We start from the raw sequence: 14,545 nt of genomic DNA on the forward strand, positions 1-14,545 counted from the left end.
ACAAAATTCAATGGCAAGGTTCACTGTGTTACTTACTGCACAAAGGATGTAACAATGATTCAAAGCTGCCAATACCAAAATCAAAGCTACCCATACAAAAATCTTAGTGCACTATAAGACCAGATCAGGCATGGTATCCAATTACGAAGGATCTGCTTTTGGTGGGAATTCTCTCTGCTTTGAAGAGCAACCTTGAGAGGTGTCCCTGCTCAAGAGGAGATCCCATGTAACCACCTACTTAGCAGGGAGAGCTTGAAGAATGCTCATTTAGGCTGTCATATTTCTGGAATAAAGTGGTTGGCTTGTAGTCAAACTACATACAATCGGAAGGCTATGTGTGAGATTCCTTGCACCCACAACTTTCTTTCTTCCTTGCTAAATGAGTCCTAGAAAAGCTACCTGCTATTCATATGTTATTTACATGATTAGTGACCCAAGCTCATATGCATCAATGCTCACCTCTACCACTCTGTTTGTTCCTTTGTGTATTTTTACAGAACGGACTGGAACTAGAGAAGTTCTTGTCCTGGTTATGTCCCAGGGCTTGACGTTCTTTGGAGCTTGTAATACCTACCCTTAGTTTGGTTAAGGAATTGAGTACATTGGTCACACTCGGTCAGTTTGTTCATGTCTTTTAGCCGGGCACAGAGACTCTGCAAGAAGAATACACATAATTGAAAATAAAGCAGTTAGTTATTGGCTGACAGACAGAAAAGCTAGCTAGAGTTTAATGAGCTGCTAAACAAAGCATTAACTATAAAGCTTGCTCACAAGTAAAGTTAAGCTACTCAAGAAGTCTTTGCTGAGCACGCAGGCATGAGTCAAAAGGGTAAGTGTTGCGTTGGCTAAGCCCACCTTACATCCCTCAAGGTGCCTTAAAAGTGGTCTCTCCTTACAACACTGTGCCAAAAAGTTCTCCCTCTGTCTAGATTCTGCTGGTCACTGGCCCTCTCCCCCCTCCCATCCCTTTTCCCATTGGCCCCTGTTCTGTCATTCAACCTTGCCTCTGCCCCCTAGCCCTCAGGCTATTGGTTTTGGATGCTCTGCCCGCCTTTGAGAGTTTTCGGGGTAAAACGGGCGCGAGCTCTCGAGTTGTTCGTTCTTGCCTCTGTTCCCTTCGGGGTGTTGCCATTAAACACCTCGGAATTGCATGCAGAGAACTCCTCTCACCTCTTTGCCTCCGGTTCATGCATAGACTGTGTGTGTGAGCGGCTGTTCGCGACCACCTGCGAGGGTGAGATTGTGTGCATCCGTAGGTGCTGGGAGAGTGCCACCTAAGCGTGTCCACGAGGGACCCAGTAGGGACAAACGCAGCATCGATTCGCCGAACCCCTCGCTTCTTTAGGCAAGAGTCACTCCTGATGGCTCTCTGGAGAGGAATCCCAGCATTTCTAACTTGCAATCCTAAATCAACACTTAACGGGACACAAGGGTTCACAGCTAGTCCCCAACTAGACTGTCTAGCTTGACCACGCTTTCCCAGGCTATGTTTATGATTTTATACCTTTTCATGCTGGTACTTTCCCTCTGAAATCCCTCAACAATCTTATGTCCATGTCCCTACTTTCAAAATTCTCTACAGATGGCAAACTTTCATAGCAGTCTGGCTCAAGGTCCTGCAGGTGTGTCATATCAGAGATGGGCTTTGGATACCTGTACACAGGCAACTAAACACCCAGAAAAATAGGGTGAAACTGAGAGCTGTTGTTACAGACATGAAGGGTGCCAGATTGGATTGCATGTCTTCTAGGCCTTTTCAAACTACATTGCTATAACCTGGTATATAGAGAAATTTGGTACCTGACTTGAGATTTTAAATTCTCTAGATTCTGTGACTCTTGATACATTGAGCTTCCAGGCTGTTTTGTGGATTTACCTTTGTTCTTCTCTTGTATTTCAGTTTTTCCTGCTCAGATATCAGGAACTTGATAACTTGTTTTTTGAAACACTTTCTGACCAGGAATGAAATTCCTTATAGACGTTATTCAATAACTTTTTAGGGGGGTGTTTTGTTCTAATTAGTACCTTGAACATAATTTCTAAATAGCAGTGAATTCATATGTTCATAAGGAAACATTCAAAGAATAAGCCAATACGTTGTTCATTCTGTGACTTATGGATCATGTGGATCAGTAAAAGCAAAATCAGAGAGTGTTGCTGCTACCCAAACAAAGAGGAAATAGAGAGCCACAACAGTATTGAAATGATTCAGAAAATGTTAAATACATTGATGGATTTTAAAAGGTATCTCCACTAGAGTCCTAAAAGAATAAATATTTTCAAACAGAGATGAGAGTGCTCAAAGCACAAAAATGAGTTAATATATTATCTTTAAAATAGTAAGTGCAAAGATTTTCTACCCCACATTTTGTTTATTGTATACAATTCAAAACCTACTTTCAAATATTCAGTTGACAGGTTTCCAGAAAGCTTTACTAATTATACTGTCTAGAAACATTAGAGGAAAGAACTTACTAGTATATTGCAGAGACTTGTTAACAAATGTAAGAAAAAAGCCAAAATTTTGGCATCTAACCATAGACATCTGTGATTTGCATTTGCAGTAAAACTTAGCAGTTAGGTGACCTTTCATGTGCGTACTGCTCTGAATTCTGAAACAACAGTAAGTGTCCAGCTGTGGTCTCTCCAGACCACATGCAGGCAGTGAAAAATGAGTGACCCTCTGAAAAGTTCAGTTTACATGAGTCACAAAATATACACAAGAACTCTGTGGAAGAAATAGATGCAATTATTCGGAACACAGTTCTGAAAAATTAAACTATCCTTTGACTAGGAATAATTTTCTTGACTAGAAAGCAAGAGTATTGAAAGAAAATGGAATGCCTGAGTAAGGAACAGGATGTTACTTGGCAGAGGGAAGTATGAGACATCCCTGAAATACAACAAGGCAGGGAACAAACGGCTAGACAGCAGTTCAGAAGAGAAGCATCAAGGTACTGAAGTGGATCACAAGAAAAGTACATGCCGGCAACACTGTGCTATTGCAAAAAAATGGCAAACTATGTATCATGAGGTGTAAAAATAATATAGCCTATAAGGCTGAAAACTTCGCAGATTGCTTACTCCTGATGCAAAGCAACCAAGCTTCAAGAATTTGAGACAATCCAGAGGAAAGCAAGGACAAGAGTGTCTTAATGGATACATTATGTTTAACCAAAACAAAAAACAAACAAACAAAAATTTAAAAGAAGAGACAGAAGACCTCTTTTATGTAGAAATACTACAAACTGGAAAAACCTTCATTACAAATGCCCTGGAAGGGATAAGCAACAACTTTAAACAAAACTTTCTCGTGGCAACATGAGAAGACGTAGCCAGGCAGCTTTTGGCATACTGTACCTATCTGAATGGCGCCATGGGGACTCGCAACAGAAACATGGTCAACTCCTGGTCTCCCTTCCTGCTTTATGTGATTTGGGGCAGTGAAGAGTTTGCTTTGCGAGCCGTAGCCTTACTTAACCCTGTTTCTGAGAAGGACTTCCTCAGACAGTGCCTGCGGGAATGTGGCACTGCGCCAGGCTGGTTACGGCCTGGCCCCCGAGCCCCGCTGCAGGCAGCGGGCACCTCCTCACCCCGTTTGCCTTGGCGGCCAGAGCGACCTGGAGAGTCCCTGCTCCCGGAGCCAGGCCAGGAGACACAGGAGCCCGTGGCCATGGCACCAGAGCTGAAGGCTCTGGGGACATCACTCCTGCCTGCGGTTCCTGGCCGCTGGAGACCGGGCAGAGCGGAACGTATCCATTCTCTCCCCGTCACGGTCCTCTGGCTACCCCTGCCTGTCCCCCTTGTACCTGCGCGGCCCACCCAGGACCCTGAAGCCCTGAGGCGCCTCGAGGACGGGGCGGCCCGCGACCCGCGTCCTGCCTTTGGGAAGGCAGCCAAGGGAACGGGCTGCGCTTCCCGGAGCGGGGGGAAATTCCCGACAAGTGGCTCACCCGGCCCCCCGAGGTGGGAGGAGGTACCGCCCTGCCCGGGGAGGGACGGCCGAGCCGCTTCCCGGCACTGATCGGGGGGGCCGCCGCGTCTCGGCGTGCGGGGATCCGGCTGACTGCGGCCGTGAGAGAGGTCTCGGCTGCTGCAGGTGAGTGATGCCGGTGTCTCCCTGTCACGGCAGCCCCCGGTTCCTCAGTGACCCCCCTCCCCGCCCTTCTCCTCTCCGTCCGCGGGCGTCCCGTCCGCCCTCGCTGAGGGGAGTTCTGCCTTCCCCGCTGAGAAACACCCACCTCTTCACCCCGGCGCTTGTCTTGAAGCGCTCTGTGGAGTTTTTACTTTGAAATTTAGCACTTCTGATCCCCTCTCCAGCCTTTGCCTGCCCATTATCCCGTGTTTTCCAGGCACCCCTCGGCGGTGCGGGAGGGCTGTAGCGGCGCCTCAGCACCGCCGCCCTCGTACCGCGCCTCCAGAAACCCGCCAGCATCATCGCATACCGATGAATTTAAGGCGCTTCATGACCGCCTAGTGTCCTTTGCTTTCAGGGTGCCACTGCTTAGCTACAGAATAAAAACTGCTGATTTGACTTGAGCAAAAGTTACCTACGTGGGGTGAAGATGCTGCACCTGCCAGGTGATTAGGGTTTGGTTTTAACATCTCCTGTGCCCGCTGCTTCGAGAAGGTGTTGATTTGTTGAAGGTGTCAGAAATGCGAGACCAGATCTTTATCATCAGAGAAAAAGTGTTGCTTCCGCTTTAAGCAGCTGAAATCCATTGCTTGATCTCAAGGCCATTTGAGTAAATAAGAAAACATAAATTCCAGTGTGTTCCTGATTTTTTTTTTTTTTTTTTTTTTTTTGAGTTTGAGTGGTTTTTTGGCAAAACCTTTTTGCCTCTTCTTTTATGTAAGTTTTGCATGCCTGAATCAGTCCCAACTCCATTAGGGCAAACCAGATAGATCCTGATAGCATTACAACTTGATAATGCCTGAAAAATTGCTTCTCTGCAATTGCTGACATTTGTTTTCTGATGGGGCAGGAGTACTTTTACAAAGTTCATTAATTGCTTTATGATTTTAGATCCCATTTTTCCCCTATTTCAACTGCCTTTTTGTTTGGATTCTTGTCTTTGTGGGACCATGAAGTACATGTTTTTCTATTTTGGCAGAGCTTTTTAGAAAAGCAACAGCATGCATCAAAGAGCTTTCTGTTTACCAAAACACAGGAGATAAAGCTACCCCTCAGTGGTCAAATTATTACATGTGTATTAGGCCTTAATTATAGAAATCTCTTTCTTTCTTTCTTATGCAGCTTTTTAAACTTGTTGCTCAGCCATTAAATTACAAAAGCTTATTAGGAGCTTTCAGTGTCTTATACACAGATATATTTTATGTACTAAGAGTAATTGAAAACATCTTTAAAAATGCTTGGGAGAAAAAAGCAAGCACAAGGACTAAATGAAAGATTCATCCACTTTAGAATGTGGTTTCTTTTTAGCATTCAGGATGGTTGACAATCAAATTCTTGATTTTCTATAAAAAGCGTGATGTTTATTTTTAGGTGGGATCTATTTAGCTGGGATGTTTTAGCAGATACTACTCAACCAACACTCCATAGGTTCCTGATGGCTTGACACTCTGTGTTTCGGGAAAAGCTGCCTCAGTTGGATGTCAGCTCTGCACTGTTGGTTTGCAAGGGATATACTGGGAATTGCAGGAATGAGGAGAGTGAAGGCACACTGTGTTGTAGAGTCTTTGCACAAATCACTGATTTAGGGCCTTCCAGCTCCTTTTGACAATAACCTAGTTATCTCTTTACTTAGGAGACAAAAAGCCACATCAGGAGGATGAGTTAGTCTTCCTGTACTCTGCTTACTTTCTAGGGATGCCTCTTTGGAGGCTGTAGAAAGAGTTTATTAGATTTTGGCACTAAATTTTTACTTACGTTATCACTCTTGTGTTGATTGGTAGAAACTTGGACTGTTATTCCTATCCTCAGTTTGTTTATGAAGTAGAGGGAATAACAACATAGACTGAACAGTATTATTACTTGATTTGCCTCACTGACAGTCCTCTTCCACATCTGGGTTAGAAAAACTTGTTCAATCCATGGCATTTATGAGTTGGTATCCCTACCTAATACTCACCATTAAATAGATTAAGTATCCTGCAACTGGAAAAATTTCTTTTCTCAGCCTGTATACAGGCTCAGGTTCATTTAAAGATTTGGCTTGTGACTGGCAGCTGTTTTAAATAAACAAAGCAAAAGGCACTAAGAAAAGAAAGTTGTATGAAATATGATTTGAAATATGTGCCTTTAGGAAGATTGCTGCACAACAGATTAACTCTTCAGTCAGCTTTGACTAGATGTTCATAGCAGGGGCTCCCGATACTTACGCACACACAGGTGTTCCAGGTGCTGCAGCAATATGTGCACTGCATGGCTCCAGCTGCCAGTCAGTTGGACTTTGGTGCTTCAGTGACTTTGAAGTGGGGTTTGATGAAACGTTAATCTTTGGTGTGTTTACCATAGTAAAGAGAATAAATAGTGAGAATTTCTTTTTCGTTTCATCCATGGCATCACAAAAATGTTGGCTTGGACAGAACTTTGGGAATCATGCAAGCCAGCCTTTAGCTCTGAAGGAGAAATAGTTTACTTGGAGATATTTATTTAAAATATTCACAGACTACCTCCTTAAGGAAATTTCATTTTCTCAAAGGTAATTTGCTCCTATGCTGTCTCCACTTCTTGAGTGATTCCTCTTTAATTGTGTTTAATCTGAACAATTCCTGTTGCTGCTGAATATTATTTCAATTGCTGTCAGCTCTCCAAAGTAGTTCTCTTCTATTGAAGTATCTGTCAATGCTGATTAGTTTCAAGTTAGGCAGGGGAGTCCTGAATCCATCTGTATCTGTTTTGTCACATCCCAGGTTACATTTTTCCAACAGGAAGATTACAAGTAGACTACATAGTTATGATTTAAAAAAAACCCTAGTGTTTTAGCCTGCAGGCTGATAAAACCAAGCAAGTCTGCTTTATTTCCCCCAGAGAATTTGAGTTTTTATAAGGGGAAAGAATGTATGCTAAAATGAAAGATTTATTGTTCAGCTAACTTCTGTAGTTCTGACAGATCATTTTGTGCCCAATTGACTTCAACTTGCAACTCAGTATTTTCTCCCCCTTTCTGGCTACCTGTCTTCATTCCCTGTGTTGTTCAATTTTCACTTTTGGCAAGGATGTTGTTAATCTATTATCATCATTTTGCTGTTGTTGCCTTTTATTTTTTAATTAAACTGATAATGTATTTTGTAAAACTGTAGCCAAGACACAGACTTTTAAATTATGATGTTATAATAGTACTTAATTATTGATTGTACAGAATAAGTGCTTGACATTTGTTGGTGGTAGTTATTATGTGTGATTAATTTGTTAGTTGCAGGAAGATGTTTCTGCATAAAGAGGATTTAATTGGAAATAGTACTCATATATTAAGAACCCTATTTCTTTTTTCTCGACTAGTGTTTTATTTAAAATTACTTCATAGTGTCTTTTGTTAGAGAATTGTAGGACTTTTCTCATGAAAACCGGCTTGTTACCTACAATTGCACATATTACCATAATCTATTTATTATGCACTATTAAACTAGATTAATAACATACTAAATAGTGAAAATTATTGTCGCTTTCCAAATATGATTCTATTCTGGTAATAATTTATTATATTACACTATCCTTTAGTGGCATAAGGCTTTTGCATCTTTTGCATAGTAAAAGTGATCTAGGCTGTGCCATTAGTGAACTGATGGTGTAAATGACTGGATCTAGATCATTAAATTAGACATTGGTTTCATGACAACAGAGAATGGTTCTTAAGAGCATAAAAAATGTTTAGATTTTTCTTCCTAATGGGAAGTCACTTAAACTTAAGTAGTCTAATATGTCATTTTTCCACGGTACTTTCCCACTGTATTTAATGTTGGATTTAAGTGATTTATAACCAATAGGGCAAATTTTGTCCGACCCCAAAGATATTTACAAAATTAGGAGTCTTGCTGGGCCAGGTTTTCATCATGCTAATATAATTAAGTCAGGAGAGATGCTGCTGAACCTAACTGACCATCCATGTGTTAAACTGTCTTAAAGCAGAGGGTTAAGTCCTTTGCCTTTAAAAGCAGTTTTAGTTTACTATTTTTCATGGGGGGGGGGGGGAAAAAAGGTGTATAGTATTTGGCTTTGTATCAATATAATTTCATACAACTCAAAAAATCACTATCTGCTGAAGGAGTTACCAGAAGTTTTAACATGATCTGCCTTGGAAAAGTTTCGTTTTTGTCATTTACTTACCACTTTCTACTCTGTAAGAAAGAGCTAGTCTGTCTTTTTTATTCCAGAGAATGCGTAACAAATTATTTTCCCTTTTAGGTGCTAAAAACCCTTGGAAAATCTAGAACAAAAAAAAGATTGCCCTAAATCAGTTCTTGGAATAGTCTAATAGTTGCATGTAAACTAGGCCTAGCTTATCAAAAATATTTAGATTCTTCATACATGGTGGTTTTAGTGTTATCTAAGTACTTTTGAGGATATTTGTTTAGTGGCAGGAAAAACTGCAGAAGCCTATGCATTAGGCAAGACAGCACTTACCTGGTAAATATGGGGGCCTCCATATGAAGCATTTAAGCTCACAAGGAAAAGTTGTGGCACACTGCAGCAAGGGTGCTTGTTGTGAGCTTTGAGCCCTGGGTTGCAGTGCTGCATGCAGGACTGTTCTACAGTGTTCGTGTGACCTTTAGAAATATATTTTTAATAAAAGTTTGAAGTCTTTTGATCCTTTGGAGGAATTCAGAGCTTCTCAAAACTATTGAATCTAATTAAGCTTATTAGAGTTAAGAGTCTGCAGCTCTGAGGTATTAAATTAGAAGTTTTCTGATAGAAACAAATTCTGTAGTGAATTCCTGGCCCTTCTGAAATCCATAAGTGCTCTGTTCTTAGCTTTAGTGGCAACGGATCATTCTGGATATCTTCTGCTCTGCAGTTCCAACTGCTTTTATGGAAGCAGTGATAGAAGACTATCAGTGTGCTGCACAGCTCCAGAAATGTAAAAAACACAAGTTCTACATTTAAGATAGCTGTATCCATTGTCCTGTTGCTGTTGTTTGTACTCCTGTGCCTTCTGTGCCTGAGAGCTTTGACCGTACTGCAGCCTGATGTTTATCTGTCCCTTCTGCATGGGGCAATTTGCAGGTGATTCATGTCTTCTGAGACCTAGCATACAATCAGTCCTTCAGAACTGGGCTGTTCAAGTCAAAGAGTTTCATCCTGGCACAGCTGAGTGTCAAAGCTGTAAATGGAATGCAAGATAGAGCTCTGTGATTCTTGAGATGACAGTCCATTTGGGAATGGAACTTGCAAAGACTTGATAGGAGTGTTTCATCTAACTTAAGCCCTCCATATAGTGTCCTGTGTGCTGCCAGAGGAGTCTACTGGATTCATCAGTCAGGCTGTAGGTGGAGCAGAAATCACAAGGTGTTTTGCACCTTTAATACTCTTTTCCCCTTGTTAGGGTGGATATCTTCTTACTTGTGCAGGAAAAAAGCCCAAATATATTAGGACAAACTTCTACTTCAATATTTATTTGAAATAAGTGGATTAAAAAACTTTAAAGATATTGTATGATTTATTTGTTTAGACTGAATTGAACTTTTGACTGTAGTAAGTAGGTCTAAAAACAAGAGGTTTGCATTTTTTCATTCTTTATCTTTCTTTGTGCGTTCTTCCTGAATTTCTCTTAAGCTTCCTGGAGCCTGTGTGGTTGGGTTTTTATTTGTTCATTCTTAAATATAGTAATATTATCTGGACTATTGTTTGGCATGCTGTGTTTCTCCTGAAAGAAACAAATAAATAAAAATGTTTTCTTTGCTGTTAAGTCTTATGCAGGAAAAGGTGGACAAATGATGGATCACTTCATGATTCTGGTGGTACTGCTCCACCTGAGGACGTGCTACACTACATACTCACAGCAAGGTAAATGTCTGAATGTTTGATTTTTTTATTTGGAAGCAATCTACAGCAACTGAAGCATTCAACTTGCTGATTTGTAAGTCTGTGATTAAGCAACATGTTACACATTTAATCAAATTATTCTCTTTGGTAAGATGGAGCAACTTGCATTATTACCTTTTGTGACCCCATTATGCAAAATTGCCTGTTGAATCAACAACTTGAAATGATGTGAAGCCAAAGTGTATTTATTTATTTGCTCCTCCTCTTTCTCCTATGTTTTTGATCTGTGCTGTCATCTTCAAATAATTTATTTCCTCTTTGACAACTTTTATGGTTTTTTTATCTCTTTCCTTTCTTTCTTTGTCTCATCTCTGAAAAATTTAGCAGTTCTTCTGTCTCTTCTCTGATTGTGCCTCAAGATTCCAGGACCACATTTTTATTTTTCACACTTTACATATTTATCCAATACAAATGCAAAAAGAAAATATGCATATTTGAAGGGAAAGAAGTTGAATATAATGATAACTTCTTCAGAAGTCTGTGTATTTTAAGGTAAAAATACTTCTTGTGTACTTGCTGCTAGCAATAGCATTTGGGTATGAATCCATTAAAAGAAAAAAGAAAATTTTTAACTGACCTTTCTGTGACCACCACTGAGAAGGCAGACCTTACCAGGCTCTAGTCTGCATTATGGAAATTTTACTGCCTTTTTTTAAGTTGGTGAAGAAGGAAGAGAGATGTTTGGGTTTTTAAAAATATATTTTTTATCATATTGAAGGGGTAATATATCTGTTTCAGACATTTTGTCTCTCTTCAACCTTGAAATTCATGTTCACACACCACTCACCCCAGTCTCAGTTTTGAGACTTATTATCAGTGCTCTCCTAGAATGGCAGAACTTTGTAATGCAGGCAAGTCCAAACAGTTGCTTCATCACAGTAACTCGGTCACTTGTTTTCACATGCAATTGTTCAGGAATAAAATTAGTCTCTGTTGTTAATCATAAAGCTATTCACATAGTCTTGAGTTAGCTTTCAAGTTAAAACAAGTCTTAAGATGCTTTGATCACTTAATTTTGCTAGGAGGGAATATTGTAACTGTGAGTGCTGCAAATATTTCCACATTAAAATTATGCTACAAAATCCTTTAATACCGACATTATAACTTGGTGGTCGTCAAGATCTTGGATATATCCTTAATCATACTGTTTCTTGGTTTTTTTTAGTGCTGTGTATAAGCTCCAACTGATGATCTAGACTGTCTTACACCAGACTCTTTGGAAAACAAAATTGTGTGGGGCGTGAAGTGATATGTCGTCTATCTGAAGGGAGATAGTGGACACTTGTACAGATGGAGAAAAAACAGACACTAATGAGACCTTTGTGGGTTTTTTTATCATGTCAATTAAATGTGGCAGGTGGAAGTACTCTTTTTTGTGAGAAAAGGGATGATATTTTAATCTGGACAAAAAGAGATGCAGGCTCATCATCAATACAATAGGCATAATAGTGACACTTGCAATTAGAATTTGCTAGAAAAAGAGCAGAAAGAGGATATGGAAATTCAGATGATATGCAGAAGTTTCTTTTAATGGTGCACCCTGAAAAAGAAAGGGGTTTCTGCCAACTGGCTGGCTTTTCTTTCAGGTGTATTTATTTCCTTTCTCTGGACTCTTACTTTGTGCTGGTGAATTTCATTGAGAGACAAGCAGAGTCCTTTTCTTCTCCCAGTTTCTCTCTTCCTCCTTTGCTTCAGCAGTGCAGACAGAAAAAATGATAATGGCAAGGGCCAGAGTTCTAGATCAGGCATCTGCTTGTGTACGTGAAATGAGATCCCCCAAGAGATTTGGTACACAGTGCTTCAGGTAAATGGAAGATAAACGTACAAGTAAAGTTGGCCAGAAAATGAGCAGCTAAGATTACATACTGGAGATGAACAACATTACAGTCAAGTCCTTAGCATAAGTGGGATTTTAACAGTGTTTATCTTGTTTTCATGGTGAAAGTCTGTAAAATGTGGGAAAATGAAGTGTGTTCCCAAAATAAAGTGATACTCCACTTCCGCAGTTAATTTTGAATCGCTGTGTTGTTTTGGTTGTTCTGTCTTCTTGCCTAGTCAGTTGCTGACAGAGAAACTAATAATATTTCCTTTTTCCAGTAAAACCTAAAACTGGTGCTTCATCATTCATCATTCAGTGAAATTTATCCTCAAGCCTTCCACCTTGTTTACCCAGTTTCAGACACCTAGTAATTATCATAGGTACTGGGTTTCCTTATGGCAGTATAATGCTGATGCCCATCATTTTTCAAAAGCAGCTGTGAAGCAGCAGATACGCTTTTTAAGCACCATTGCCATAGCCAAAAAGGAAATTTTACTTCTTCGTGTGAAACATTTTGCATTTACCTCACATGAGCACGAATGTTACCAATTCTGCTTTCACGTAATTTACACATTAATCATTTCCCAGTAATTATATACTAAGACTGCACTGAGAATTGATAGACGGTGTGTTGCGTATATGTGTCTATATTTCTTTCTCCAAAGCACTTGAGGGTACCACAGTCCTGATTCTGAGACCATGTGTTTGAACAGTGAAAATCGATTTCTTCCTCCAAGCTTATCTGAAGAAGCCTATACCAATAGTTTCCTCAAGATTGAAAGCATATGGTTTTCATTTTGCTCTGACTTCTAGTACCCTTGAAAATGGAATAGGTTAAAAATATCGCACAGAGTTTTTGGATGATTTGCTAAAAGAGAATCCTTTCTTCCAGCAGTTTTTAACAACTTTGTACTAATGGTAAAATATATTCTTTCCTCCATTTCTTCTTTAATTATAATCTGGACTTATAAGAACAACAAAGTTGTGTCAGTGTCTGTATTCTCATAGTTAACAAATATGCTTATAAAGTTTTATTTGCTTCCTTTGATTGACTAGAGATTGTTGTAACTGCTGCTTCTCTTGAGCCTTTCATTCCATTCTCCTAATGTTAAAATCCATATGTAGGAAAAAACTGCTGCACAGAGGTTAGTGCAATGCAGATACTGCAGGATAAATTGCAGAATGTTTTGGATACATGATGGCTACCAGAAGCGTTTATCAAAATGTAGATTCTCAGTCTAAATCTCCTGATTACTTGTGTTTCTTCTAATGATACATGGCAAAAGTCTCAAGTAATTCAGTGGGAGAAGTATGTCTGGGAGACAGGAATGGAAGTGACAGTTTTGTGAGAAGGGGCTGCTGAGGTCGCTTGTGTCCCTCGTGACTCTGGCTGTAATGTGGCAGGAATGCACAGAATGAGTTCTATTTTATTAAAAGATGCAGCTATTTTTGTGACTTTTTTTTCTGTGTCTTGGTTAGTATAAAAATTCTGACTGTCCTTTTGTAACAACCAGAAGCACTTTGGAAAGCACCTGTGGCAAAAGAAAAAGCCTGGTTACTTGGGTGTTTCAGCTCCCTGGCTTCATTAACAACTGGATTAAGTTTAGGGGGTTTATGTTTGTTTAGTTTTCAGGAAGTAGAGAAATGAAAAATCAGTGAGTGCTATGTTTCATCTTTTCCAACAGTTAAGATTTTTAGGGAGGGGTCACAAAGGAATTGTCTAAAAAGAGGAACCACTTACAGGGTTATTTGTAGTTTTCAGCAGAATAATATTGAAGGGCCTTTTATTTCCCAACACAAAAAGGGACTTCAGTCTGACTTTTAAACTTTACTTTATCAAGGGAATTAAATCCAGACTAAGAGAAGACTGCAGGTCCCGTTAGAACTAGGTGTCTAATTCCAGTGGAAGAATCCACAGCCATGACCTAAGCTCTGTGTAGAGCAACTAGGAGTGTGCTTAACACTAGACTATCATCTGAGATAGCTACTGGAGGGAAACCCTTAACCTATTCTGTTCAAATAATGGTTTTGCATTAATTTATTTAATCTGAATTTAGTCAAAGATCAAAACTGAGCCCAGAGTTTCTGCCCTAATGATATGAAGGCTTTCTGGGGACTGGGATATTATGGGATTTAGTCCTTCTTATGTTGTTCCTCTTCATAAGATTACGAAGGGATGGATCTTCTGTATTCCCATAAAACAGCTAGTAAACTGAGAGCATAAAGAAATTAAATAGCATACCAAATGTCATGGTGGGGGGTATTGGATAGATTTAGGAACCTCATTTTAGCCTGCTGGTTCCTTAAGAAGAATGATTATCTTCCCTTTTGTCATCATCAGCAGAGGTCCTCATCACTTTTGTTTTTTCTTTCAGAACCATATGCTGTGGAACCTGTCTTACCTCTAACCAATGTTGTTTCATATCTGCTTTGTAACTTAGCTAGACAGTAATTTTTTGTGCCTTTTTTGCACTCCTAGAATCCAGTGTGTTTCCAGTAACATACCTTAACATTTCCAAGGATTCGTATCTTCAGCGGCTGCTGGTGGAATGGGATGTTGTCAAGTCAGCACATGATGCTGAGCTGGCAATGTCTTTTGAGATACAAGTCCGTCGAACTGATGAAGCTGCTACTGTGTGGACAGTAAGTGTACTTTGAAAAGAAGTGACAATGATGGAAGGTGTTGTGATGTTCTCTTTGCAAAGTCCCTATCCTGACAG

General features: G+C 40.0%; 1 protein-coding gene across 1 annotated transcript in view; it reads left to right on the top strand.

The window, feature by feature from the left end:
• The first annotated feature begins 4,028 nt into the window (after positions 1-4,028).
• LOC138103310 (oncostatin-M-specific receptor subunit beta-like) overlaps positions 4,029-14,545 on the top strand; it is a 39,995-nt gene continuing 29,478 nt past the window's right edge. The window contains exons 1-3 of the mRNA XM_069001516.1: positions 4,029-4,099; positions 9,871-9,967; positions 14,305-14,468. Coding sequence (XP_068857617.1) covers positions 9,895-9,967; positions 14,305-14,468 — 237 coding nt within the window. The 5' untranslated portion in view covers positions 4,029-4,099; positions 9,871-9,894. The remainder of the gene's footprint in view (positions 4,100-9,870; positions 9,968-14,304; positions 14,469-14,545) is intronic.

Source organism: Aphelocoma coerulescens, assembly GCF_041296385.1.
Source record: "Aphelocoma coerulescens isolate FSJ_1873_10779 chromosome Z unlocalized genomic scaffold, UR_Acoe_1.0 ChrZ, whole genome shotgun sequence".
NCBI lineage: Eukaryota > Metazoa > Chordata > Aves > Passeriformes > Corvidae > Aphelocoma > Aphelocoma coerulescens.